The sequence below is a fragment of the Arachis hypogaea genome, chromosome 7 (genome assembly GCF_003086295.3).
Source record: "Arachis hypogaea cultivar Tifrunner chromosome 7, arahy.Tifrunner.gnm2.J5K5, whole genome shotgun sequence".
Taxonomy (NCBI): Eukaryota; Viridiplantae; Streptophyta; class Magnoliopsida; order Fabales; family Fabaceae; genus Arachis; species Arachis hypogaea.
This window is the reverse complement of record NC_092042.1, coordinates 61,724,150-61,750,504: the sequence shown is the minus strand read 5'-3', so window position 1 is coordinate 61,750,504 and position 26,355 is coordinate 61,724,150. Positions and strand designations below refer to the sequence as shown.

At 35.7% G+C, this 26,355-nt stretch overlaps 2 protein-coding genes across 4 annotated transcripts; both read left to right on the top strand.

Moving 5' to 3' along the window:
- Positions 1–8,529: 8,529 nt before the first annotated feature.
- Positions 8,530–15,196, top strand: LOC112701520 (uncharacterized). Of its 3 annotated transcripts, XM_025752267.3 has the most exons (11): positions 8,530–8,906; positions 9,651–9,746; positions 10,600–10,677; positions 11,177–11,229; positions 11,972–12,211; positions 12,693–12,833; positions 13,021–13,233; positions 13,319–13,411; positions 13,498–13,599; positions 13,824–14,213; positions 14,977–15,196. In XM_025752267.3, the coding sequence occupies exons 6-11, from the start codon at positions 12,798–12,800 to the stop codon at positions 15,064–15,066; spliced, it is 924 nt and encodes a 307-aa protein (XP_025608052.1). In that variant the 5' UTR covers positions 8,530–8,906; positions 9,651–9,746; positions 10,600–10,677; positions 11,177–11,229; positions 11,972–12,211; positions 12,693–12,797; the 3' UTR covers positions 15,067–15,196. The 3 variants fall into 3 exon arrangements, with proteins under 3 accessions (XP_025608052.1, XP_072054737.1, XP_072054736.1); XM_072198636.1 differs by lacking the exons at positions 8,530–8,906; positions 9,651–9,746; positions 10,600–10,677; positions 11,177–11,229; positions 11,972–12,211 and having other exon boundaries at positions 12,698–12,949; positions 13,062–13,233; XM_072198635.1 differs by lacking the exons at positions 8,530–8,906; positions 9,651–9,746; positions 10,600–10,677; positions 11,177–11,229; positions 11,972–12,211 and having other exon boundaries at positions 12,698–12,949.
- A 4,751-nt stretch (positions 15,197–19,947) lies between these two features.
- On the top strand, positions 19,948–21,093 carry LOC112701519 (uncharacterized). Its single transcript, XM_025752266.1, has 2 exons — positions 19,948–19,952; positions 20,322–21,093. Exons 1-2 carry the CDS (start codon positions 19,948–19,950, stop codon positions 21,091–21,093), a joined length of 777 nt encoding a protein of 258 aa, XP_025608051.1.
- Positions 21,094–26,355: the final 5,262 nt, after the last annotated feature.

Here is a 26,355-nt window from a genome sequence, read left to right as displayed (position 1 = left end):
GATTTTATTATATCAACAAAATGTATATTTTGATGTGAATTTTATGTTTTATAGATTATAATCAGCTACTATGACACTTAATTATGTTATAATTACGTAGTATATCTGAGATGAGTGTCCTAACAGTCTTTTTGTATTATCTAATGTCGAATTTTTCCGTAGAAAAGAGCTAATAGCCTAGTAGAGACTTGAAATATATTAATCCAAAATTCTATATATCTCATAGTTAATCGAATATAAAAAAATTTAATATTGCACAATATACTCTCATATTTTTGTATTTACTAAATATTTTATGCTAATAAAAATAAAATGATCCTTTTTTATTAGATTTTTTCAAAATAATTTTTCACAGATATAAGCCCAGATAATTTTCATTAGTAAATACCTTCATAAAATACAAATTATTCTTGACAAAAAATAAAAAAAAACAAATTATTTACAGGATAATAATAACTGATAATTATTGAATAAATTACCATTTATACCCATGAAAGATACAAATACGGACAAATATACCTATATAAGAATAAAACGACAATTGTAACCAAGGAAGATGGCCTCCGTGGGCCAAGAGTAGTCGGACATTGGTTACGCAATTGGTCCGTTAGGATGCTGATAAACCACTATTTTATGGTTTATATTGGGTTTTATTGAGTGGTTTTCTCAAGCTTTTCACCCACTTATTCATATGATTTGCATGTATTTACAATTCCTTCCTAAAAATATCCTATGATTAACAACTTGCTTCCTAAGGACCTTTTTGTTGTATATTTTCATCTTCTTTCGCACCATTCGATGTCTTGATCTGTGTGTTAAGTATTTCAGACTTCATAAGGGTAGGAATGGCTTAGAGAATGAAGAGGAAGCGTGCAAAAATGGAAGGAACAAAAGGAATTGAGGAGATGACCAGCGAGAAGTCACGCGGTCGCATAGCTCACACGACCGCGCGAAATGGAAGAAATCAGAGTAACGCGTTCGCGTGCCTGACGCGACCGCGCGGACTGGAAGCTGCACGAATGATGTGAATGCGTAGACGACGCGCACGCGTGGTACGAAAAACGCTGAGTGACGCGATCGCGTGGACGACGCGGCCGCGTAACGTGCGCGATCTGCAGAATTACAAAAGTCACTGGCAGAGATTCTAGGGGGCATTTCAACCCAGTTTTCGGCCCAGAAACACAGATTAAAGTCAGGGAACATGCAGAGACTCAAATGAGGAATTCATATCAGATCATAATTCAATTTTAGGTTTTAGATGTAGTTTTTAAAGAGAGAGGTTCTCTCCTCTCTCTTAGGATTTAGGATTAGGATTCCTCTTAAAGGATTTAGGATTTCAACTCTTCATCAGGTTCAATATTCCTTTTACTTTATATTTCTCTTTTATTTTCAGATACTTTAATGCTTGCATTACTTATGTTGCCTATTTGGCTTATGAGCCATTCATGTTAGGATTTTCTTTATTCAATATAAATTGAGGTATTTTAGACTTATATGTTATGGATGCTTTTCCTTTATCCAAATTATTTTCATTCGAGTAGATTTTCTTCCCTTTTGGCCTTGGTTGATTAATTGGTAACTCTTGAGTTGTCAAACTCATTGTTGACTGAAAATTGGAATTCTTCAAGAATTAACTCGAGTTCCAATAACTCTAGCCTTTTCCAAGGAAATACTAGGACCTGAGGAACCAAACTTATTCCATCCACTTGACTTACCTTCATAGTTAGAGGTTAACTTAGTGGGAGAAAAATCTAATTCTCATCACAATCGATAAGGATAACTGGGATAGGACTTCCAGTTTTCATACCTTGCCAAGAGTTTTATTAGTTATTAATTTATTAAGTCTTGCAATCTATTTCTCTTGCTTAAAACCTTTTTCAAATCCAAACACTGTTTTTCCATAACCAATATTAAATCATACCTCCCTGCAATTCCTTGAGAAGACAACCCGAGGTTTGAATACTTCGGTTTATAAATTTATTGGGTTTTGTTACTTGTGACAACCAAAATATTTGTACGAAGGGATTTTCTGTTGGTTTAGAATCTATACTCACAACGCGACTATATTTTCACAAAATTCTTTACTAGCAAAAATCCTAACGTCAAAATGGCGCCGTTGTCGGGGAATTATAAACGTGTGCCTTATTGTTGGTTATTGTAAATATTTTTTCAAAATTTTTTTTCAGATTTTTATTTTAAATTTTTTATCTTATCTTATCTTATTTTTCAAAATTCAAATCTTTTTTAAAAAAAAAATATATCTTTTTCAAAATCTTATCTTATCCTTTTTCAAAAATAATATCTTTTTCAAAATATTCTCTTTTTGTTAGTTTTTGTTTTTATTTTCTCCTACTACTATGAACTCTCACCCCTTTGGTTATGAGTCTGGTTACAACTATGTTGCAGGAAGAGAAAGCTATAACAGGAATATGCATCAAGGTCAAAGCAATCAAAGATGGACGAAGCCAAGAGGATTTGATCAACCCTTTAGGCGACAACACCTTCCAAGATATCATGGACGAAGACCATTCTATAATGCATACCAAGATGATAGGTATGGTGGATCCCCTTGTAGTTACCAACAAGCCCCATCATATGCCAATGAACCACCTCCTCAACATAGCTTTGAACCACCATACTCACAAGCCCCTTTCCACCATTCACCTCCATATGACCCTAACACATATCCACCATACCAACCACCCTATGAACCGTATGAACCATATATAGAACCACCCCAATTCTACCCCAATTACTCCCAAGAATTACCACCTCAATATACACCATCTCCATATCCATCAATCTAAGAGCACTATGATCCTACTTATGATAGCCGAGCGCAACAAGACTCAACGGATTGTCTCAAGGAAATAGTGGATCAATTTCACGCAACCCTTCATCAATTGAATCAAGCGATAAATCAATTAGCTTCCCGACGTTCGGACACTCAAGGAACCCCATGGCTTCATGTGGACAATCTAATGAAGAACGTAGCATGAAGGAGACATTAGAAACTCCGATGGACAGTAAGGAGCATGAATTTGTACTGGAACAAGTGGAGGAAGCCGGAACTATTGAAGAAGAAGAAGTGGTTGAAGACTTAGGAGATGCTGAACCTCCATTGGAAAATCCATTCATAAAGCCTCCTTCCAAGATGCTTGATATTAATGTTGAGGAGGGTGTACAACCTCCAAGGCATGTCATGGTTGAAGACTTGGAAGAGGTTGATCAAGAGATAGAGACTAAGGAAGAAGAAGCACAACCTCCCATGTCCTTGGTGAGCAATGAAGAAGAAATTGAATTGGAAGAAAGCTACCAAGAGGAAGAGGTTGATATTGAAGAAACTTGCAAAGAGGTGGTAGTTGTCAAAGAAGAACACAAAGGAGTGGAGCTTGCAAGTTCATTAGAAACCCCTCCCCCTAAGTTGCCATCATCCTTCACAACATTCAAGTGGGTAAAATTCATATCCCTTAGCTTTCTAATTCCACTTGAATATGGGCTACTGGAGACGGATGGTCAACTTAGAGCTCTCTGTGGCATCAAGAGTAAGAGGAAGATGGTTAGTGGTAAGAATTGTCCTGCAAGGTTCATTATGGTTGGAAGCTCAAAGTTTAAATGCAAGGGTTGGTGTAGAGCTCAACTGACTGGGTCTAGGAAGTTGTTTGGCCGCTTTAGTGAGAATTCAGGTTGCTTGCTACCCAGATGGAATCATAATGATCAACAAGAAGACGGGTGCAAAAGCAAGATTTGGGACCCCGGAATTCATTCTGGCAATCAACACTCTTGGGGCCTTGTCACTTGCTTTAACTTGCTTGAAGGCTTTCTGCACCTAGTTTGGGATCCCGGAGGCTATTGGAATTTCAAACATTGGTGGAGATTTTTGGATGAATTCAAGCACAAACCGCCATGACAAGGAGTTCACCACATGTCCAACTTAAGGACTTTAACTAAAAGTGTTAGGTGGGAGACAACCCACCATGGTATGATCGTTCCTTTTCCATTTCAGTCTGTTTTTTTTAATTTTTATTGGACCTGGAATCATGCATAACATTCATATTAGCATTACATTCTGCATACTGCATTAAAAAAAAAGAGTTTCGCACGCGACGCGACAGCGTCACCGACGCATCCGCGTCATAGTTGCGTTGGGAAGAAACAATTGAACAGAGAGTCACGCAAAAGCGCGGCTGGAGGCATGCCTTTGGCACAAACTGGTCCATGCGTCCGCGTCATGTGGAAAAAAACGCCTCCCACGCGTCCGCGTCACCCACGCGAACGCGTGCCTCAAAATCAACGTATAAGGGTGTATGGCCGAAAGTTGAGCTGGAATTGGGCTGGACTTGTGCTAGCCGCAAAAGCACTGCCACGCGTACGCGTGCCCCACGCGTCCGCACCGTTTTCAAATTTAGGCCATCCATGCAATCGCGTCACTCAAAGATTTGGCAATATGCATTTCAAACAGAGAATTACGTGACCGCGAGGATGCCCTCGCGCTAATAGCACAAATTGATCCACGCGACTGCGTGGATGACGCGTCCGCGTCATTTCATAGAAGCGCTATCCGCGCGAACGCGTCACTCATGGGTCCGCGTCACAAGCGCTGCACAACTTATCCTGATCAACCAAATATCTTATCTTTTCTTCCCCAAATCTAAATCTTTTCTTTCCCTTCTTATTTCTTTCTTCCTTCCTTTCTTTTTCTGTCTTTTTTCTTTTAATTGGTGTTGGAAGTTTATTTGGGTCATTATTTTGCTTGTGGATTGTTAAGAAATTGCTTGACAATTATATATTATTTTTTTAAGGGTGCTTGCATGTTCAATTTAATACTTTCTATACCTTATTTAATATGCATGCTTTGTGTTTGTGAAAAAGCCTATATGGCTTTATGCATTCTTAATTATTCTATCATTCTACTCTAATGCCTGTTTTTCACAAAACCCTTTTTAATATTTTATTAATTAAATATAATTGTCAATACAAACGTTATTGTTAGTTTCTCACAACTAATAATACATTAAGGCTTTTAATGCTTGATTTACGCTACTCATGCCTTTGCCAGCATGCCAATAAACATCTTGCATTTAATTGCCTCAATTTATCATGCCCTGTTTCCATTGTTGTCCTAATTTCATGGAGTCGTGACCATGTGTTAACGATATTCTTCTTTATTTTGGCATGATTATTACTCGTACTGCCCTCTCCCTTGCTCTATACCTTTGACTTCATGTCCCTTTCTCTTCTCCCTTTTCAGGATGGCCACCAGGAAGGGTAAAAAGAAAGACTCCACAATGAGCACCAGCTGAGGAACCACAACCCCCGCCCACATGCACATCGTTGCATGCACCGAGGACGGTGCAATCTTTAAGTGTGGGGAGGTCGATACCGATCTCCATAGGTTAGTTATTTTCTGACTCAACACCAATGTTTAAACTTCTCTGTAGTTAGTTCTTGCATTTGTATGTTTGATTGCATTATAGTTTGATTTTGTGCATATTTTACCACTTGGTTGAAGTAATATTTTCTTTTTCAAGAAACCTTTTATAGTATTTCACTAATTTGAATAAAACTTTTTGAAAAACTTGTATGAAGAAATATTGTTTTGGAACATGGTTTAGAGCTAAGAACACACAAAACCAGTGAGATTTTGAGCCTATTTGATTGGTTGCATTCTATCAACCAATATTTTATTTTTGGTGTGTGTTTTTCTCTCTAAAATTGTGATATTTGTCTTGCTTAATTCTATATTTCCATTATTTGATGTATGCATGCACTTATATGATTGAGGCCTTGTTTCACTGAGCTTACATACCCATATGGCCTTACCTTTTATTATCCTTTGCAGACCTATGTTTAGCCTATTTTACCCCTTGTTCTTTACTTTAGCTCATCACTAACTCTAAGCGAAAAATAATAATGTCCTTAATTTGAATCCTTGATTAGCTTAGACTAGTGAGAATGCTCATGAATTAAGTGTGGGGAAAAGTGGGTTTGGAAATGCTTGGTTTGGGAATTGAGTATGTTAGACTTTGTGTGAAAATATGAAAAATGTTAAGAACATGTTTATGCATTCAAAACCTTAATCATATGCATTGAAAAAAAATATATTAAGAAAAGAAAAAAAAGAAAAAAAGAAAAAAAAGAAAGAGCAGAAAAATAAAAAGGGGACAAAATGCCCCAAAGTAAATGGCAATAGTAATGCATATGTACTGTACTCAAAACTTGGAATGCATAAATATGTAGTAAACGCAGTTAATGGGTAGTTATTGATTCTATATTATGATTACATGGATTGTCCTAAGTTAGGTGGAAAGTTTATGTTAATTAAGGATTCAGATTTTAGTCCACTTGGCCAAATACAATCCTACCTTGACCCTAACCCCATTACAACCCTTAAAAGACCTCTTGATTTGTGTATTGGTGCGTTAAATTTTTGTTGATTGTTAGATGAAGAGCAAGCTATAGAAAGCAAGATTAGTAGAGAATTGAGAGAATTGACCCTAGACACTTGAGAGTTAGAATGATATACACTACCAGTAAAGGTCCAGTGCTTAATTCTATGTTCCCTGCTTTCATGAGCTATCTTCTTCTTGCAAGTTATTTGTATTGTATTTTGTGATTTGAATTAGTGAAATCTAGCTCATATTTATTCTTGAAAGATTTATTTACTTTTTCACCAAGTAGGTAGAATCATTTTAGCATGTAGTTGCATTCACATTCATAGGTTGCATTGCATGAGTCTTGCCTTTCCCTACTCATTTATTTACTCTCCTTGAGTTTAGCATGAGGACATGCTAATGTTTAAGTGTGGGGAGGTTGATAAACCACTATTTTATGGTTTATATTGTGTTTTATTGAGTGGTTTTATCAAGCTTTTCACCCACTTATTCATATGATTTGCATGTATTTATAATTCCTTCCTAAAAATATCCTATGATTAACAACTTGCTTCCTAAGGACATTTTTGTTGTATATTTTTATCTTCCTTCGTACCATTCGATACCTTGATCTGTGTGTTAAGTGTTTCAGGCTTCATAAGGGTAGGAATGGCTTAGAGAATGAAGAGAAAGCGTGCAAAAATGGAAGGAACACAAGGAATTGAGGAGATGACCAGCGAGAAGTCACGCGGTCGCATGGCTCACGCGACCGCGCGAAATGGAAGAAATCAGAATGACGCATTTGCGTGCCTGACGCGACCGCACGGACTGGAAGCTGCACGAATGATGCGAATGCGTGGACGACGCGCACGCGTGGTACAAAAAACGCTGAGTGACGCGATCGCGTGGACGACGCGGCCGCGTAACGTGCGCGATCTGCAGAATTACAAAAGTCGCTGGCAGAGATTTTGGGCCACATTTCAACCCGGTTTTCGGCCCAGAAACACAGATTAAAGTCAGAGAATATGCAGAGACTCAAAAGAGGAATTCATATCAGATCATAATTCAATTTTATGTTTTAGATGTAGTTTTTAGAGAGAGAGGTTCTCTCCTCTCTCTTAGGATTTAGGATTAGGATTCCTCTTAAAGGATTTAGGATTTCAACTCTTCATCAGGTTCAATATTCCTTTTACTTTATATTTCTCTTTTATTTTCAGATACTTTAATGCTTGTATTACTTATGTTGCCTATTTGGCTTATGAGCCATTCATGTTAGGATTTTCTTTATTCAATATAAATTGAGGTATTTCAGACTTATATGTTATGGATGCTTTGGCTTTATCCAAATTATTTTCATTCGAGTAGATTTTCTTCCCTTTTGGTCTTGGTTGATTAATTGGTAACTCTTGAGTTGTCAAACTCATTGTTGACTGAAAATTGGAATTCTTCAAGAATTAACTCGAGTTCCAATAACTCTAGCCTTTTCCGAGGAAAGACTAGGACCTGAGGAACCAAACTTATTCCATTCACTTGACTTACCTTCATAGTTAGAGGTTACCTTAGTGGGAGAAAAATTCAATTCTCATCACAATCGATAAGGATAACTGGGATAGGACTTCCAGTTTTCATACCTTGCCAAGAGTTTTATTAGTTATTAATTTATTAATTCTTGCAATCTATTTCTCTTGCTTAAAACCTTTTTCAAACCCAAATACTGTTTTTCCATAACCAATAATAAATCATACCTCCCTGCAATTCCTTGAGAAGACGACCCGAGGTTTGAATACTTCAGTTTATAAATTTATTGGGTTTTGTTACTTGTGACAACCAAAACGTTTGTACGAAGAGATTTTCTGTTGGTTTAGAATCTATACTCACAATGCGACTATATTTTTACAAAATTCTTTACTAGCAAAAATCCTAACGTCAGATACTCTTGGCACACAGAAGCCATCTTCTGTGGTTACAATTGTCGTTTTATTCTTATATTGGTACATTTATTAGCGTGTATATCCACTACAAGATTAATATTTGTTTGTGGGAATATTTTAGTGGAGGTTTTTAAAAACCTCCACAATATATTTTATTTATGGCAATTTTAAAAACCCCCACCCATAATTAATTAAAATTCAAAATTTAGGAAACAAATCTCATTTTCCCTTATTTCCGAAATGAAAGGCGTTTAGCTAGCTGAGAGAGTGGCTATGGAACCCTAGATTTTCTACTGCCAGGTTCACCGCCGTTTTCGCTGCCGTTTTCATTGTCGGCGCTATTACCACTGTCGTGTTCATTGCAGTAGAGAGCTTCTGGATCGAGCCACCTCTTCTATCAACGTGTTTTTTGGATCAAATCTGTTCTCTATACTGTCGCCCCTGCTACCACCGCAGTCTTCACCACCGTTGTCGCCACAGTTTCTGCCGTCGATGCCACCGTAGTTGCCTTGGTACAACGTATTTTTAGATCTGTTGATTCCCGAGCTTCTTCTTCAACGCCGCATTCTCTCACTCCAATTTCTCCTTTGAACTGCTGCTGGTACTTCTTTTTCTTCTTCTTCCCAATTAATTTGTTAATATTTCTTCTTTGTTAACAATAAATTCTCGCCTCTTCGGTTATGATGCAACTTTCGTATTGATACTCCCTCTTGTTCTGTATTTTTTTTTATTGTTTTTCATTTGTGTTGATAAGGAATCTTGGAAACGAGGTAGGGAAGACATGATAATTGATAAAAAAATATTAGAATTATGTTATATTAGTTTATTTTCTAATGGAATATATTTTAGGATTGTGTTGTTTATTATATTTCAGTATTGCATTGTTCGAACAAACAGGAATTGGAAAGAATGCCAGCCACGTTTATTTCTTCAATTTCAATCACTTCTCGATTATTTGATTCTTTTTCATGAGGATTTTTTTCTACCTAGAAGATCATTGTTATTTTGTTGAATGTTACTTAATTTATCAACATTTTTCTGAGGATCATGGAATAGCATGCGTGCTTTTTTGCTTCCATGGGTCCCATCCCATCCCAGTGTGTTCACAGGACAATTTTAACTTTTAAAGTTGCTACTTGTTTTTATAAGCTGTATTATACACCATTGTAAGAGAATTTGTTAGTTAAATCTTATTATATAATAATTATATGTTGTCCCTTTTTCTTTAGTTAATGGATACATGTGTGGTTTCTTTTTTGATTGTTTCCTTCTTACATGGTTTTAATTTCATTAATTGTTAGTGCTGATGATGTTATTAATTAATAGTATTTATTTATTAGAGCAGATCTCATATGAGAAGACAGCCACTAATAATATAGCAGAGGCAGAGTTTTATACTTCACCAATTTCTTACTATTGCTTTTGAACAAAGTTTGTTGAGGTAAGATAAGAATTATGATATCAGTTTTACTATTAGTTTTAATTATTTGTTTGGCTTTGAATGCAAGTGAATTTTTTGGTTCCATTCTTCAGGATGGGTTGCCAGTAGACCAAACTGGTGTATGCTTTGTGTAAATAAAACTTCAAATTAATTCTATTAACAAATGTTGTGAACTTATGCACCTTAATTGAAGGAGCTTAAAGTCTCCTGCTAAAATTGGACTAAGGAACTGATTGGTTGGTTGCATCATTTTAAAGTACATATTCCTTTTTTATAATATTTTAAAAGGTGATAATCAGTTTCATTTAAGACTTTAGAAGTTCTTTCAACCAGCATATTCTTCTTATTTTATACACACTGTGTTTTATCTTTCTTCCACTTGCATCACCTTTCTTAATCATAGCTGACTCCACTTGTTGGATAATACTTGATATTCTTTAGTCCTCTATTACTAACTATATTAGTGTACCTTTATACTTAATTTTTATGTCTCTCGTAACTAGAACTTTTTTATCTTAGCGTATTAAGTATTAACAAGCACTAATATTTTTTATTAGATGCTTGTAACAATAACATATGTATAATGTTATTTTAGAAAATATAATATATATGTTGAAGAGTATTTTAAGATAGAAAATTAAGTATAATGTTATCAAAGAAGCTTTGTCTGTTTGTTTACTAATTATCACAAAGGATTCAATTTTTAGTCTCACAAACCCATTAGAAAAATATACCTGTAGCTTTGCTTTATGATTGTTCCCTTCTCTTTTTGTTTTATGTTTAATTATTTTTCATTTTCTCCCAATATATATTTATTATTTAATTTTCTAAGTATTACTACGTTGGTAATCAGAATTGCAGATTCCAGAATCGTGACCTTGGATCTCTCCTAGTGTACTCAGTTGAAGCCACAATGAACGCGGATTTTGTGGTACCCTCAAGCACCTTAATTGGTTAATAATAATTAATAATGCCTAATACAATAAGCTAAGCTAATTGAGCTACTAGCATATATAAGAAGCAGAAAGCATACATTATAGTTTTGAAGTTTGTGTGCACTATAAAATTACTTGGTTTACTATGCAAAAAGCAACTACATGACTTTTAACCTAAAAAAGGTACAGCTTTGAAATTTCTGGTGGGAGGGGGATTTATTTGGAGAAAAATGAAGTTTGATCTGTTTTAATTTTCATGTGGTTGGACAAACCATACTGATTTTTAGGACATTCTTCAATATTTGACTTAGCAGTAGTTATTTCACATTGATAGAGTTGCAAAAACTTTCTCTAGCTCATTCAAATTTTTTATTGTGTGCTTATTCATGTGATAAGTTGTTTTCACATTGATAGAGTTGCAAAAACTTTCTCTAGCTCATTCAAATTTTTTATTGTGTGCTTATTCATGTGATAAGTTGTTTTCCTCATCTACAGTTAAAGGAAACCTGAAACTTCTGATGCCACCACCATAATCATTGGTCGTCTAGGTAATATTCTTTTTCTGTACTTGCTGGGAGATTTGATACTCAAGTATATTTGTAATTTAGTAGTATAGAATTAAAAGATTGAGAGAAAAGGTAGAAAGCTGGGTCTAAAACCTATTTTGACTGCTTTTGTTTGCTTGAGATCCTATACAGCTGTAATGTAAAAGCATATCTCTCATCTATCTATATAGCTAAAGTGAGTTTACCCTCATATATAGTTTCCCCCTTAATTCATTATTCTCATTCTATATGCCTTTAGCCTCTCAAAGATCCCCTAACACAATCACAATTTTTCATGTATATATGTAGAGTGAAGTTAGCTAATTAAATAAAAACTGTGATGAAAATGAAATTATAAATAGGATATACTCCTTTGAAATTTTACCTGTCCATAATTTAAGATGCCAGTAGCAGGGTGACCTCAAAGGTTCCATAACAAATGAGGTTTCCATGTGAAAACTTTTCACCCTTTGCACATTTCATTACATACATGTAATCTGTAGGAACTAGACTGAATCCAATGTCCTCCCAATTGATGTCAATTTTGAGAGAGAATTTGTAACATTTGTCAATTTTGTAACTTTATTCATAAAAAACTTGTAACTTAATAACAATTTTTTGTAACAAGTTAAGAAATGAGTGAGAATCAATGGAGACTCATGATTTTTATGTCTCTCGTAACAAGTTAGTATAATGTCTAATTATCTTTTGTGTGCTTAACAGTTTTGTGTTTGTTAATATGCAGTCATGCCAAGGAAAAAACGCATAAAAAATCCATTGAAGTTTGTAGATGAGAGGAAAAACAACAATGCTTCTCATTCACTTCAACCTCCAGCACCAGCAGCATCTGAAGATACCACTGTAGAGGCTGGTGAGGCTCCTTCTCAAGCTCCTTCTCAAGTCGCTGCAAATTCTATTTCATCTGATGGAGCCACACGTTGTTCTAACTCAAAGTCTTCATCTGCTTGGAATGTGGAGATAATTGGTATTAATTTATATTGCATAACTAGTGTAGAGGCAACTGATTCACAATATTAATTTTAATAGGTAGGAAAACCTTAAAAAATCCTCATAACTTAAAATGGTAAATGATGATAATGACCTCTTTTTGAAATGTAAACCTCCCAATTTCACCAAAAAATTTCACTTACCATCACTCGCCTCAGATTATGATGATGGCTTTTTTTATTTATTTTATTTTTTTCTTTTGGCCATTATTTAAGATTTATATATTTTGGAAAACAATGGGATTGTAGCAGCATGTATATATGCTTCGGTGAACTTGAAGAATCACTTACTAGCTAGATTATTATAACATTGTTCTTTTATTTATTTTTTTAATTACCTATTTCCTATATTCATTTCTCCCATACTCTATGGTTCTAATGTCTTTTTTCAATCACTACTTCTATTTGTAACAAATATTATACACTGTTATCATTTAAATTATTTTTATTTTTCTTAAGACTCTACAAATGTGAAGAAGAAGGCTAAGATCAAAGTCAAGGATGTTTGCAACTTACCTAGGGGAGACCGTGTAATTGTAGAGGTTGACGAAGAGGGTGCGGCATATGGTGAAGCACAAGGTTTACTTGCTGGCTATTGTGGTATATTAGCAACTAATGCACGTATCTTTCCAATTAGCTTTGAAAAGTGGTCATGACAAGAAAATGGTGGCATGCCTAAGTCTTTCAAAGATGAGTGCTTTGATTCAATGATAAAGGTAAAATCCATTTTATTTGAAACTTCTATTAGTTCAAGTATTTATTTATTTATTATTTTTTTTGTTTGAAGCCCCACTTCCATTTTACAAGCACAGAAAAGATTGCCTACAGGTATTGCATTCAAAGTATTGCAAAGAAGTGGGGAACATATAGACAAAGATTGTGGAATGAGTTCTATGATCCAACCATGAGAAGAGAAGCATTGGTGAACAATGTGCCTGATGATATTCCAAGAGATCAATGGGCTTATTTTGTCAATTATCGACTAAAACCGTCTACAGTTGTAAGACACTAAACAATTCATTTAGTTATTGTTGTACTTTAATTTAAAAAAAACTATTAATTGAAGTTATTATATTTATTTTTAGGAGCTTTGCATGAAAAATAAGAAAAATCAAAGCAAGCAAACCATTCCTCACACTTGTGGATCTAAATCCAACTCTCGGAGGCGACATGAGATGGTATATATATACTCACACACTTGGTACATGTGTGATTTTACATTTTATATGTTAATTGTTTAACCTTTTATTCCTTCTTTTTTTAGTACTTGGAAACGGGAAAGAAGCCTAGTAGAGGAATGATATACATTGAAACACATAAGAGAAAGAATGGGTCTTTTGTAAATAACGAGGCATTAACTATAGTGGTAAGTGTTTTGTAAACCTTTGCTATCTTATCTTATTTTATTTGTATGTGATCATGTGAAAATGGAATTTGAGAGTGGTTGATTGTGGATTGAGATATATGATGATTATAGGAAAGTGGTTTACTGCACTTGCATGCACTTTTCACTTTAAATAGGAACAAATTGAGCTGAATATGTGTTGCTACTTTTAAATTGAATAGTTTCTATTTACTACTTTTAAATAGGAACAAATTGAGCTAAATATGACACAGTCAAATGCACAATTTGAGGTGTCCCCTAATGATGCTGTTGGTAAAGTTTTGGGGCCTGAACACTCTGGGAGAGTTCGTTGCATGGGCATGGGAGCAGCACCTACGAATACCTTTAGGAATGTGAGAAGTCGGCTTAATGGGATGACCATCTCCACTAATTCAGCTGGATCTTCTTCGCCTACTACTGCTGCAATTTTACAGGAAAAGATCAATAATTTAGAGTCCGACTTACATAATTCACAGCAAAAGGTTACTAGTCTAGAATCTAAGTTGCAGCAATCATTTGATATGATGAAAGCATACCTAATGATGAAGGAAGGAGGAATTCCCGAAGCGCTTGTCGGCTTCTTTTCTAACCGAGAGGTAACTTTATAATAAATTCATTTGTCAGGAATATAAGTTTAGATGGAATAATACTCATTAATAGTGGAGTCTAATTATTGAAATTGAACATGTTCATATCATCAATTCTAATTATTAAATAAGCGTGATACGCTAAAAGTAAAAGGCTCAAATGATAACAATTGTTGTGTTTAATAGTTATAGTAAAGCTAGTGTTATGTTAAAGTTGTTACATTATTTTACCAACTTGTTTCATTATCAGTGGTAACCCACTACTCTGCTGCTGCATTTTGCATGAACTGCTAAGGAAGCTATAGCCATATATCATTCATTTTTCCAAAACAAATCAGCCTTACAAAAAGGCAACCATATTTTACTGAACTAGGCTGAACCCATGAACACCAATACATAAATAAACAATCGCTGCAATTTAATTTTTCTGAACCCGTGAACACCAATACATATATTATGAATTTCAGGAGTTCGGCACCAATTGGCAAAATAGTTGCAATAATTAATTATTAGGCAATTACTTAATTATATCAATTTTGTCATAAATTAGTGCAAGTTGCCTCCAATCCTGTTTTAGGATAATGATATCATTTTGTAGTAAGCAACCAAGCATATCTGCATGTTTCTGCCTCTTCAATTGTACAGCAGCAGTTTTCTATTTTCTTACACTGGGTTTAGATGCTCTTTAAAATTGAGTTGTATGGCTTATATCGAATCATCTTGATGCTTAACTTTACTAAAATTACTAATAACATCTTATGTTTACATATAGGCTAATGATGCTGAAAGCGAGCCTACTACTCCCTTTGATGCTAGGAGATCAGTTGGTGATAGCAACGGACATCCGAGAATAAATATTTGAGACTTTATGTAATTAGATGATATTGAAATATTGAAGTTGTTGTTTTATTTTACTTTTTAAAGAAAAACAATAATAGTTATGTAGAACAATACATATGCAATTATATTTGGAATTATTGACATTGAGAATTTTTTTATAGAGTTATGTCTTATATTGAGGAAATGTGTTATAAAAGATTTAGTTTTTAAATTTTGATATTAAAAAATAAATTTCTAATTTGAGAGTATGTAAATGAGATGAGATTAATGAATGATTTGAAATTAAAAATAAATAAATAATTACAGGGTTTGTGGAGGTTTGAAAATCTCACAAAATAGTTGATTTTTGTTAAATTAAAAAATCAATTTGTGGAGGTTTTAAACTGCCACAAAAGTGATTTAAAATTGCCACAAAAGTCTAATATAAAACCTCCACTAAACACATATAAAAACCCCCACTAAATAGATTATGGAGGTTTTTAAAAACCCCCACAAAAGACCTCGTGGCACCTCAAATTTTGGAGGTTTTAGAAACCCCATAAACCATTTGGTGAGGGTTATAAACCTCCACAAATAGGAGAAAAAACCTCCACAGATAAACAAAAATCTTGTAGTGATCTTTAATGGTACAAATGGTAATTTATTCAATAATTATTATATAATTTATTATATTTAATTAACTTATTTCATGAGTTAATATATATTCATATTTTAAATATTATTTAGATATAAAATATTTTTATATAAATAATTATTTTTTTATAAATATAAATTACAAATTAATAATGAATTATTAATGTTGTATGTTGGTTTAGTCAACAATCTATATTACTTGAACACCATCATTTTTACATCACTTTATTTTTGTTTTAGGGTAAGGAAAAAAGAGAAAAGTGAGAGACAGAAAAGATAGTAGAATAAACTACCATTTATTCATATGAAGAATAAATTACCATTTATACCCATAAAAGATACAGACGCTGACAAATGTACCTATATAAGAATAAAACGACAATTATAACTATGAAAGATAGTTTCCGTGTGCCAAAAGTATCCTAACAGACCAATTACGTAATCAACGTCTGGGTACTCTTGGCACACAAAGGCTATCTTCCGTGGTTACAATTGTCGTTTTATTCTTATATGAGTATATTTGTCAGCGTCTTTATCTTTTATGGGTACAAACAGTAATTTATTCTTCATATGAATTTTATGAATGCTAATAAAAGTACACATCAAATAAAAAAAACTAACTTGTATCTATGAAAGATGTGTTTTGTGTGACAAAAAAAACTCAAATTCTAATTTTTTATTGACTTTTTAATAAAATTCTCAAATTAACCTCCTTTATCTTCTTTCCCAAATCTCAAACTTTCACAACCCTTACCGCCACCACCAGCACCTTCTTTGATTACCGTTGTTTTTCCTTTCCCTCTCCACTACCACCACTCACTGTCACCACCACCAGCACCACGTAGGTGCACGAAGAAGCATTTGGTTTATGCGCTTCCCTTTCGCTGCCACCACAGGCTACATATCCTCCTGCACTTGACCGTGGCGCCATAATCTAATATAGTTAAGAAGTACAACACCAAAGTCATCTACCGTGATCGCATCACTGTAATTGCCAAAGGGTAGCCATGGCGCGATCTGCCTATTCGGCCTATTCAGAGAGAGGATATCATCGAAGGATTCGCTACTTGAAAGGGAAAGTCTCTGATGAACAGCGATGGAGGAGGAAACAAGCGGAATGACGATGATTTGGAGGATTAGGAAATCGATGAAGGATTTGCGATGGAACCAGTTTGCTAGCGATGTGAGAAGTGTTGCCTATGGTGGTGGCGATAACCACAAGATCTTTGTGGAGAACATCGACAGGTTCAAAAGATGTTCATCTTGCAATGCTTACACGCGGAAGGCAGAGGTGGAGATGCGAATTCTGTGGAGAGGGGGAGGGAAGGCAGTGGTAACCAGAGAAGGTGTTGATGGTGGTGAGGGTGGTGAAAGTTTAGGATTTGGGGAAAAAGATTGAGGGGGTTAATTTGAGAATTTTATTAAAAAGTAAAAAAAAAATTAGAGTTTAGGTATTTTTGTCACACGAAAGACATCTTTTGTGGGTACAACGTTAGTTTGTTTATTTGATGGATGCTTGATGCGTGAGCATCTTTCTTATATTTTCTTATTATTTTATATTTGAATTTATTGAGTTTTGTTTAGATTTTAGTGTTTGAAGCCTATTTGGATGCTACTGAGTCTCATTATGGTTTTATTTATTTCAGGAAAAATCTGAGCAAGTGGGCAGAGTTCGAGCATAAGAAAAGGAAAAAATTTGATGCTGCTAAACTGGTGCTAAACACTGCTACTGGGCATTTGGCACCAGCCGTCTCGAAACGCATACGGCCATTCTATTGGGTCGGTGCTAAACGCCATGACCTAGCGTTTAGCACCATGGGCTTCGTAATTCGAACCTAAGACCACATGCTAGTGGTGCTAAACATCGAGCTGGAGTTTAGCGCAAAGAAGACAGCTAGTTCAGAATTTCTCTCTGCCCCCTTGGCGCTAAACACCGAGTTTGGCGTTTAGCGCCAATAGCGCATTTTTGGATTCTAAAGAAAGGGCTTCGTTAGTTAGCTTTAGGTTAATAATTTATTTTTATTTATTTTATTTTCATTATTACACAATCTTTTAGGCTTTTAGTATTTATTATTTTATTTTTAAATCAAATTAGGTTAGATATAAAAACAAAAAAATATTTAGCACTTCGGACTACCTCTTCTCCTCTCTCTTCCTCATTCCGCACTCTACACACTTTTGAAACTCTAGTTTTCTCTGGGCTATGAGCAACTAAACCTCCTCTGTTAAGGTTAGGAGCTCTGTTTATTCTATGGTTTAATACTATTGTCATTCTACTCTTAATTAATGAACTAATTCAAATTTAAGAATTACTTTCGTTCTTCATCTTATGAATTTGAGTATATTAGAAGATATCTCTTTTCTATATGAATTCTTGTTGATTCTTGGAAAAATTAACTCACTTGAATAACAGCTTGAAATTAATTCTTCATAACTCTCTAATTACTTGGATTTAACATGATACGTGACATATAATCATCTTATATTTGGGTAATTAGGGTTTTTGTGGCTAATAAACTATAATTAGACTTAAACCATTAATCTAAATTAAGTGACCAAAGAATTGGCAGTTGATTAGGTTAGAAGAGATTAAATCACTAAGGAATTAGGGTTTAATCAATTAGGGTTTGTCATGAATTGAATCTTGCATGATTAAACTAGTTGGTAAGAATTGTTAATCCGGAAAAATAAATATCTATGAAACCTTAACTATTTTCCCATATAATCTTCACAACCCGTTTATTGTTTGCTTTCTTAATTCCTAAATTACTATTCAATGCTTTTGAACTCAAAACATTCTTTTCTGCTTGTCTGACTAAGTAAATCACTCAACCATTGTTGCTTGGTCCATCAATCCTTGTGGGATTGACCCTCACTCACCTGAGGTATTACTTGGTATGATCCGGTGCACTTGTCGGTTCAGTTGTAGAATTCTAAATCCACACCAAGTTTTTGGCGCCGTTGCCAGTGATTGACTGTGATTGACAACTACCTGTTGTTTGATTTCTTAGATTAGATGTTCTTTGCTTTAATTTTAATTATTTTTGTTCTTTAAATTTTCAAAAATTTAGTTTTAATTTGTTTAAAATTTTTCCTTTAATTTCTGAAATTATGTTTGGTGTCCCCTTAGTTCCTTTATTTTAATTTTCTTATCTATTTCGAAATTTTTTATTTATTTTCTTTGTTAATTTTAAAATTTTTAGTCTATTTTATTTAGTTTATTTTCAAAATTTTCAGCATAATTTATTTTGTTTATTTTATTTTATTTGTTTTACTCAAGTTACCTCATTGGGAATTCTCTTCACTCTGACGTAGAGAGTCCCACTTTTTTTGTTTTCTATTTGTTTATGAATAGAAACATGAACAAAGAACCTCTTCTAGAATTTGATTATGAGATTGAAGGACTTTGAGAAGGCGCTTACAGTAGGCTAGAGCTTACAAAGCTGCTAAGAATCTCAAGGATAATTTTGAGAAAGAAGCTGAAAGATCTACCATGGATCCAAATAACAATGACAATGTTGTTAATCTTCATGTTCTCAATGCTCCTAATATGCTTGAGTAACCTAGAAGAACACTTGGCTCATACACTGCTCCTAGCCCCAAGTTTTATAGCAATAGTATTGTTGTACCTCCTGTGGTTGCTAACAACTGAGTTAAAGTCTCAACTCATCTCTTTGGTGTAACAAAATTGTCTATTTCATGGACTCCCGCAGAAAGACCCAAACTTTTTTATCTCAAATTTTCTGCAGATCTATGACATTGTGAAGACCAATGGAGTTTATCTGGATATCTATAGGTTACTTCTCTTTCCGTTTGCGGTAAGAGACAGAGCCAAGAAGTGGCTTGATACACAGTCCAAGGAGAGCTTGGATACTTGGGATAAATTGGTCAATAGATTCTTGACCAAGTTCTTTCCACCTCAGAAGCTGACCAAGTTGAGGACTGATGTTCAAACTTTCAGACAGAAAGAGGGTGAATCTCTTTATAAAGCCTGGGAGAGGTACAAGATAATGCTCAGAAAGTGTCTTCCTGACATATTTTCAGACTGGATTCAGTTACAAATTTTCTATGATGGAGTTACTGAGACCGCCAAAATGTCTTTGGATAATTCTGCAGGCGAGTCTCTCCACATGAAAAAGACTCTTGAGGAAGCTCTTGATTTGGTTGAGATGGTTGCTAATAGGAAACAGGGAAAACACTTTGAGACTATATGGAGCGATTCAATAAAGCATGCTTAAAGATACAAAATCTACCTACAGAAGTTGTAATCATGGGGTTAGTTAATGGCCTCAAAGAAGGGTCATTCTCTCAGTCCATATCCAAGCAACACTCGACTTCCCTGAACGAAGTACAAGAGCGGGCAGAGAAATGCATCAACATAGAGAAAAACTCCCGACTAAGAGAACCACTCTTGAGGACCAACTTTCCCTATCCACCTCGGAAAAAAGAGAAAGAACCCAAGAAAAAGGAAGATTATAACCTGGAGAAGCCTCAAAAATACCACAATTATACTCCCCTATGGGTCTCTCTAGTGGATGTGTATAAAGAGATATGCCATACTGAAAAGCTTTCAACTCCGCATCCAATTAAGCACAAGAAGGCAGGAAGTCGAACAGAATACTGCAAATACTAGAAACTGTACAGGCACTCTACCAACGACTATTATGATTTAAAAAATGTCATAGAAAAGTTTGTCACAGAAGGCCAACTAGATAGATACTTGAAGGACAGGTCAGATGACCCAAGGAAGAGAAAGAGGGATGAGGAAAGAGGACAAGAAGAACGTCCACCACAACCCCCCGAGCGACATATACATATGATTAATGGAGGATTCACAGGAGGAGGAATATTAAAATCATCAAGAAAAATGCATCTAAAAGAGGTGTACCAAGTTGGAGAAGACAACAGACTCCCCAACTTGCCTACCATCTCGGTCACCAAAGAAGATGCTCAAGGGATAACACTTGGACACGATGACCTTGTGGTGATAACCATGATCCTCACCAACACGTACCTTCATAAAACCTTAATAGATCAATGTAGCTCGATCGACATCCTATTTAAACCTACTTTTGATAAACTCAGTTTGGAGGAAAAGAATCTGAAGGCATGCCCAGATAATCTCTTCGGACTGGGGGTTACGCCGATCCAACCTCTTGGGTACATCTTCCTATACACTACCTTTGGAAAGGGTGCAAAGTCGAAGACATTAAGTGTTGATTACATTGTGGTCAACGTAACCTCGGCATACAATGCTTTAATAGGTCTGACCATTTTGAACCGACTTGAAGCTGCTGTCTCCACACCCCAACTATGCAAGAAATTTCCCACAACGAAAGGAATTGCCACCATCAAAGGAGACCAGAAACTAGCACGTAAGTTCTATAATGAAAGCCTTAATTTAAAAGGCAATTGACGAACAGATTTCTATCGGTAAAGAAATTCACAAATATAATCACGTTGTAAGTATAGTTCCTAAACCGACATGAGAATCCTTTCGTACAAAAGTTTTGTTTGTCACTTAAGCAAATCCAATAAAAATAAATAATCGAAGTATTCAAATCTCGAGTCGTCTTCTCAAGAAATTGCAGGGAAGTATGATTTATTATTGGTTATGGAAAACAATATTTTTTTGGGTTTTGAAAGATTTGAACAAGAGAAATAAATTGCTGGAATTAATAAATCAATAGCTAAGAAAACTCTTGGCAAGGTATGAAAATTAGAAGTCCTATCCTAGTTATCCTTATCAATTGTGATGAGAATTGCTCGTTGCTCCCACTTAGTCAACCTTTAACTATGAAGGTAAGTCAAATGGATAAATCAATATGAATCCTCAAGTCCTAGTCAATTCCCAAAGAAAGACTAGAGTTAGTGGAATTCATGCCAATTAGCAACTTCCAATTATCAATCAACAAAAGAGTTTGATAACTCAAGAGTCTCTAATTACTCAACCAAAGCCAAGAATATAGAAAGCTACATAAAAATCATATATCTGAAATACCTCAAATTATTAAATAAAGATTTCAATTCTAACATGGAGTTCATAAGCCAATTTGGAAAGATAAATAACAATTAAAGTAATAGAATAAATAAAAGTAGAAAATAAATTAAAGGAACATTGAACCTGGAAATTGAGAAGTAGAAATCCTAATCCTAAAAGAAATCCTAAATCCTAAAACCTAAGAGAGAGGAGAGAGCTCCTCTCTCTCTAAAAGCTACATCTAAACCTAAAATTATGTATATGAGAAGTTGTATATGTATGGATGCATTTCCCCACTTTATAGCCTCTAATATGTGTTTTCTGGGTCAAAAACTGGGTCAAAAACATTCCAAAAATTGCCCCCAGCGATTTCTTGTTCGTATAGGTCACTGCAAAGTCACGCGGAAGCGTCGTCCACGTGATAGCGTGGATTGGGTTTTTGCCAGGTCACGCGTCCGTGTGATCCACGTGTTCGTGTCATCTGGCTTCGGGACAGCTATGACAAATTATATATCATTGCGAAGCCCCAGACATTAGCTTTCTAATGCAATTAAAACCACATCATTTGGACCTCTATAGCTCAAGTTATGGTCAATTTAGTATCAAAAGGTCAGGCTGGACAGCTTTAGCAGTTTCTTCAGTTTCTTGTATTCCTTCCACTTTTGCATGCTTCCTTTCCATCCTCTAAGCCATTCCTGCCCTGTAATCTCTGAAATCACTTAACACACATATCAAGGCATCGAATGGTAATAAGAAAGGATTAAACATAGCAAATTTAAAGCCCAAAGAAGCATGTTTTCGATCATAGCACAAAATCAGGAAGGAGAATGTAATACCATGCAAATAGTATGAATAAGTGGGTAAAGAGTTGATAAAAACCACTCAATTGAGCACAAGATAAACCATGAAATAGTGGTTTATCAGCAGTCCTGGGGAAAAAGAGGTCAACACTATCGAAATAGGCGGTCTCCGAACTCGGAAAGAACTGCGCCCTCAACTTGAAGGCAAAGTAGAGGAAATACAAATCGGAGATCGTCCTGAGAAAACAAAAAGCATAGGGGCTACCTTGGAGGAAGACCTGAAAGAACAGCTCATTAACCTATTAAGAAAGAATCCTGACCTCTTCGCTTGGAAAGCCTCCGACATACCTAGCATAGATCTCCACCTGATGTCACGTAAGCTTGCAGTATATCTGAGTTCCCGACCTGTCCAACAAAAGCGTCGAAAGCTTGGGCTAGAAAGGACATAGGTTGTGGAAGAACAAGTGCAAGCCTTACTGGAAGCAGGGTTTATAAGGGAGGTGAAGTATCTATTGTGGCTAGCTAATCTCGTTCTGGTGAAAAACAAAATGGAAAATGAAGAATGTGCATTGATTACACTGACCTCAATAAAGCTTGTCCCAAGGATCCACATCCTCTCCCTAGCATCGATGTTCTAGTCAACGCGACCTCAGGCTATCAGTATCTGTCTTTCATGGAAGCTTACTCGGGATACAACCAAGTCCCGATGTGCAAGTTGAACCAAGAGAAAACTTCGTTCATTACTCTAAAAGCCAACTATTGCTACATAGTGATGCCTTTCGGGTTAAAAAATGCCAGAGCCACGTACCAGAGGTTGATGAATAAAGTGTTTTGTTCCCACCTGAGAGAACTCATGGAAGTATATGTAGACGATATGCTCGTCAAAACAAAAGAGAACTTAACGCTGCTATCCGACCTCTCTGAGGTGTTCTCTACAATAAGAAAGCATGGGATGAGGCTAAACCCCTCAAAACGCACCTTTGTAGTAAAAGCGGGAAAATTCTTGGGCTTCTAGCTAACTCAAAGAGGCATAAAAGCAAACCCGAATAAATGTGAAGCCATACTCAACATGAAGAGGCTGACCTATCTCAAAGAGGTCCAATAATTGAATGGAAGGTTAGTAGTTCTATCCAGGTTCTTAGCAGGATTTGCTTTGAAATCACTGCCCTTATGTTCCATTCTCAGAAAAAGGGAAGCTTTTCAAGTGGACTCTGGAATGTGAGCAGGCCTTCCAAAACTTCAGCCTTCCTAGGTCAACCCCCCATACTTACCCGACCTATTAAGGGTGAAGAACTCGTATTGTACTTAGTAGTAGCAAGCCGAGCTATAGATTTGGCTTTGGTTTGTGAAGATGCAAAGGGTCAACAACCTATCTATTTTGTCAGCAAAGCCCTATAGGAGGAAGAGCTGAATTATGAAAAGATAGAGAAGTTCGCGTATGCCTTTATCCTCACTTCTCGATGAATCCGACCTTATTTTCAAGCCCACACTATAAAGATCCGTACTAACCAACCAATAAAACATATTCTGCAAAAGACAGACTTGGCAAGACGAATGTTGCAATGGGATGTAGAACTATCCGAGTTCGACTTAAAGTACAAAACCTGGACAGCCATCAAGTCCCAATATCTCACCAATTTCATTGCTGAATATACAGAAACCTAGGGAAGCCCAACTACATGGAGTTTGTTATCCTGAAAAGTGACCAGGGAACTCGGATAGAACTTTCATTAAGGTTCGAGTTTCCACCTTTTAATAATCAAGCAGAATATGAAGTCCTACTTGCTAGCTTGAAGCTGGCCAAAGAAGTGGGAGGCAAAAAAGATGATAATGTTCAGTGATTCTGAAGTGATAACTTCACAGATTAACGATACCTATAAAGCCAAAGACCCCACCATGAAAAGGTACTTGGATGAAGCAAAAAAGAAGCTAACACACTTCTTAGAAGGAGAGGTCCGACACATAGCCCGGGAATCAAATGCCTAAGCTGATGCCATTTCCAAATTAGCCAGCACCAAGCCAGGGGCAACAATAGAAGCCTTATCCAGGAGGCCCTGCGAGCACCATCAAAATCAAAAGGGGAAGATAATTTAGAGGTAATGTCCATATCTAATCAAAATTTGGGGTGGACAACTTCTATAGTCAACTATCTTAAATTTGAAGTCCTCCCTGAGAATGAAAAAGAGGCCAAAAGACTCATAAAGGAAGCACAAAATTATATGCTGGTCCACAATGTCCTATATAAAAGAAGGATATCTACATCTCTCTTGAAGTGCGTTCCGACCTCCAACACCAAAGAGGTCATAGAGAAAGTATACAACGTCATATGTGAAAACTACTTGGGAGTTCGGTCACTAGCCCAGAAAGTGATTCGAGACAGCTTCTTCTGGCCGACCTTACAAAGGGAGGTGGCTGAATTTGTCAAAAATTGGCCGCCTTGTGAAAAGCATGCCATCTTTCATGTTGCACCTCCTGAAGAGCTTATTAGCGTCACCTCACCATGGCCATTTACAAAATGGGGCCTCGACCTCCTAGAACCATTTTCTCAATCTCCAAGACAAGTCAAATACCTTATAATGGAGATTGACTACTTGACTAAATGGATCAAGACAGAACCACTAGAAACCATCACTGCCCAAAGAATTCGGAAGTTCTTTTATAAGAACATTATAACAAGTTTTGGAGTAACCCACTCCATCACCATTGATAATGTAACTCAGTTTACCAATTCAACCTTTAGAAAGTTGGTGACCGACTTAAAAATAAAGCATCAATTCACATCGGTCAAACACCCTCAAGCAAATGGACAAGCCGAAGCTACTAAAAAAATTCATACTAGCCAGGTTAAAACACCAATTGCAAGAAGCAAAGGGAGCATGGGCAGACGAGCTCCCTCAAGTTCTATGGGATTATCAGACAACCCCTCATTACACGACAGGGGAGTTACCAATCCGACTTGCTTGTAGGATAGAAGCTAGGATCCCTATAGAAATTGTTGAAGAATCACCTAGGGTCGTATTCTACAATGAAAGGGCCAATACTCGTGCACAAAATGAAGAGCTCAACCTCCTTCTAGAAGTTTGAGAACGAGATCAGATTAGAGAAGAGGAACTAAAATAAAGGATGGCCCTAAGGTATAACCAGAAGGTTATCAAGAGAAGATTCATCACTAATACCCTCGTGTTGATCCGAAATGACATCAGAGTTCAGAAGTCAGGCAAAGAAAAGCTAGCATCAAATTGCAAAGAATCCTATAAGAATGTTGAAATCTTAGGAAAAGGTTACTATAAAATGTCCGACCTCAAAGGGCGGGAGCTCCTGAGGTCATGGCATGCATGTAACCTAATGAAATACTATAACTAGGAAGTAAACATTGTTCCTTGGTGTACTCTTTTTCGAACCTTGAGATTTTTTTCCTAAAAAAGGGTTTTTTTCTAAAGGGGGTTTTAACGAGGCACCAAAACAAGGGCTAAGGGAACTTAAGCCCTTAGTAAGTAGGCTTATGTAAAGGAATTTTTTAGTTGTTAATGAAATTCCTATTCTTATTCAAAAAGTTTTCCTATCAAAATACATTAATTTAAGCTATACCGCGAAAATCATTGCTCGACCTATAATGGTCGGCAAGATTAAGCAACGAGGTACAAATTAATGTAAGAAGTTATATAAACTCGTGAAAACCGACCTTAATAGTAAGGCGGATTAAAAACAAAGTATGGAAGTAACTTAACAAAGTCCAACTACATGAAGTCAAAACTAAGAAAGGAAATTCGAAAACTTGTAAATGAATTCATTTTTTTTAAAAAAAAAGAAGAGTTGGTAATTAAAGCAACTATATCTAGCTTCTAATCCTCATTTACTTAAAGACAGAAAAGTTCTTAAATGCCCAAAAAGTAACTTG

Coding starts and splice junctions, on each gene's coding strand:
- LOC112701520 (XM_072198635.1), top strand. CDS start 12,905: ATGCCTAAGTCTTTCAAAGATGAGTGCTTTGATTCAATGATAAAG. Junction 13,234..13,318: donor GACTAAAACCGTCTACAGTT/GTAAGACACTAA, acceptor ATTTATTTTTAG/GAGCTTTGCATGAAAAATAA. Junction 13,600..13,823: donor ACGAGGCATTAACTATAGTG/GTAAGTGTTTTG, acceptor ACTTTTAAATAG/GAACAAATTGAGCTAAATAT.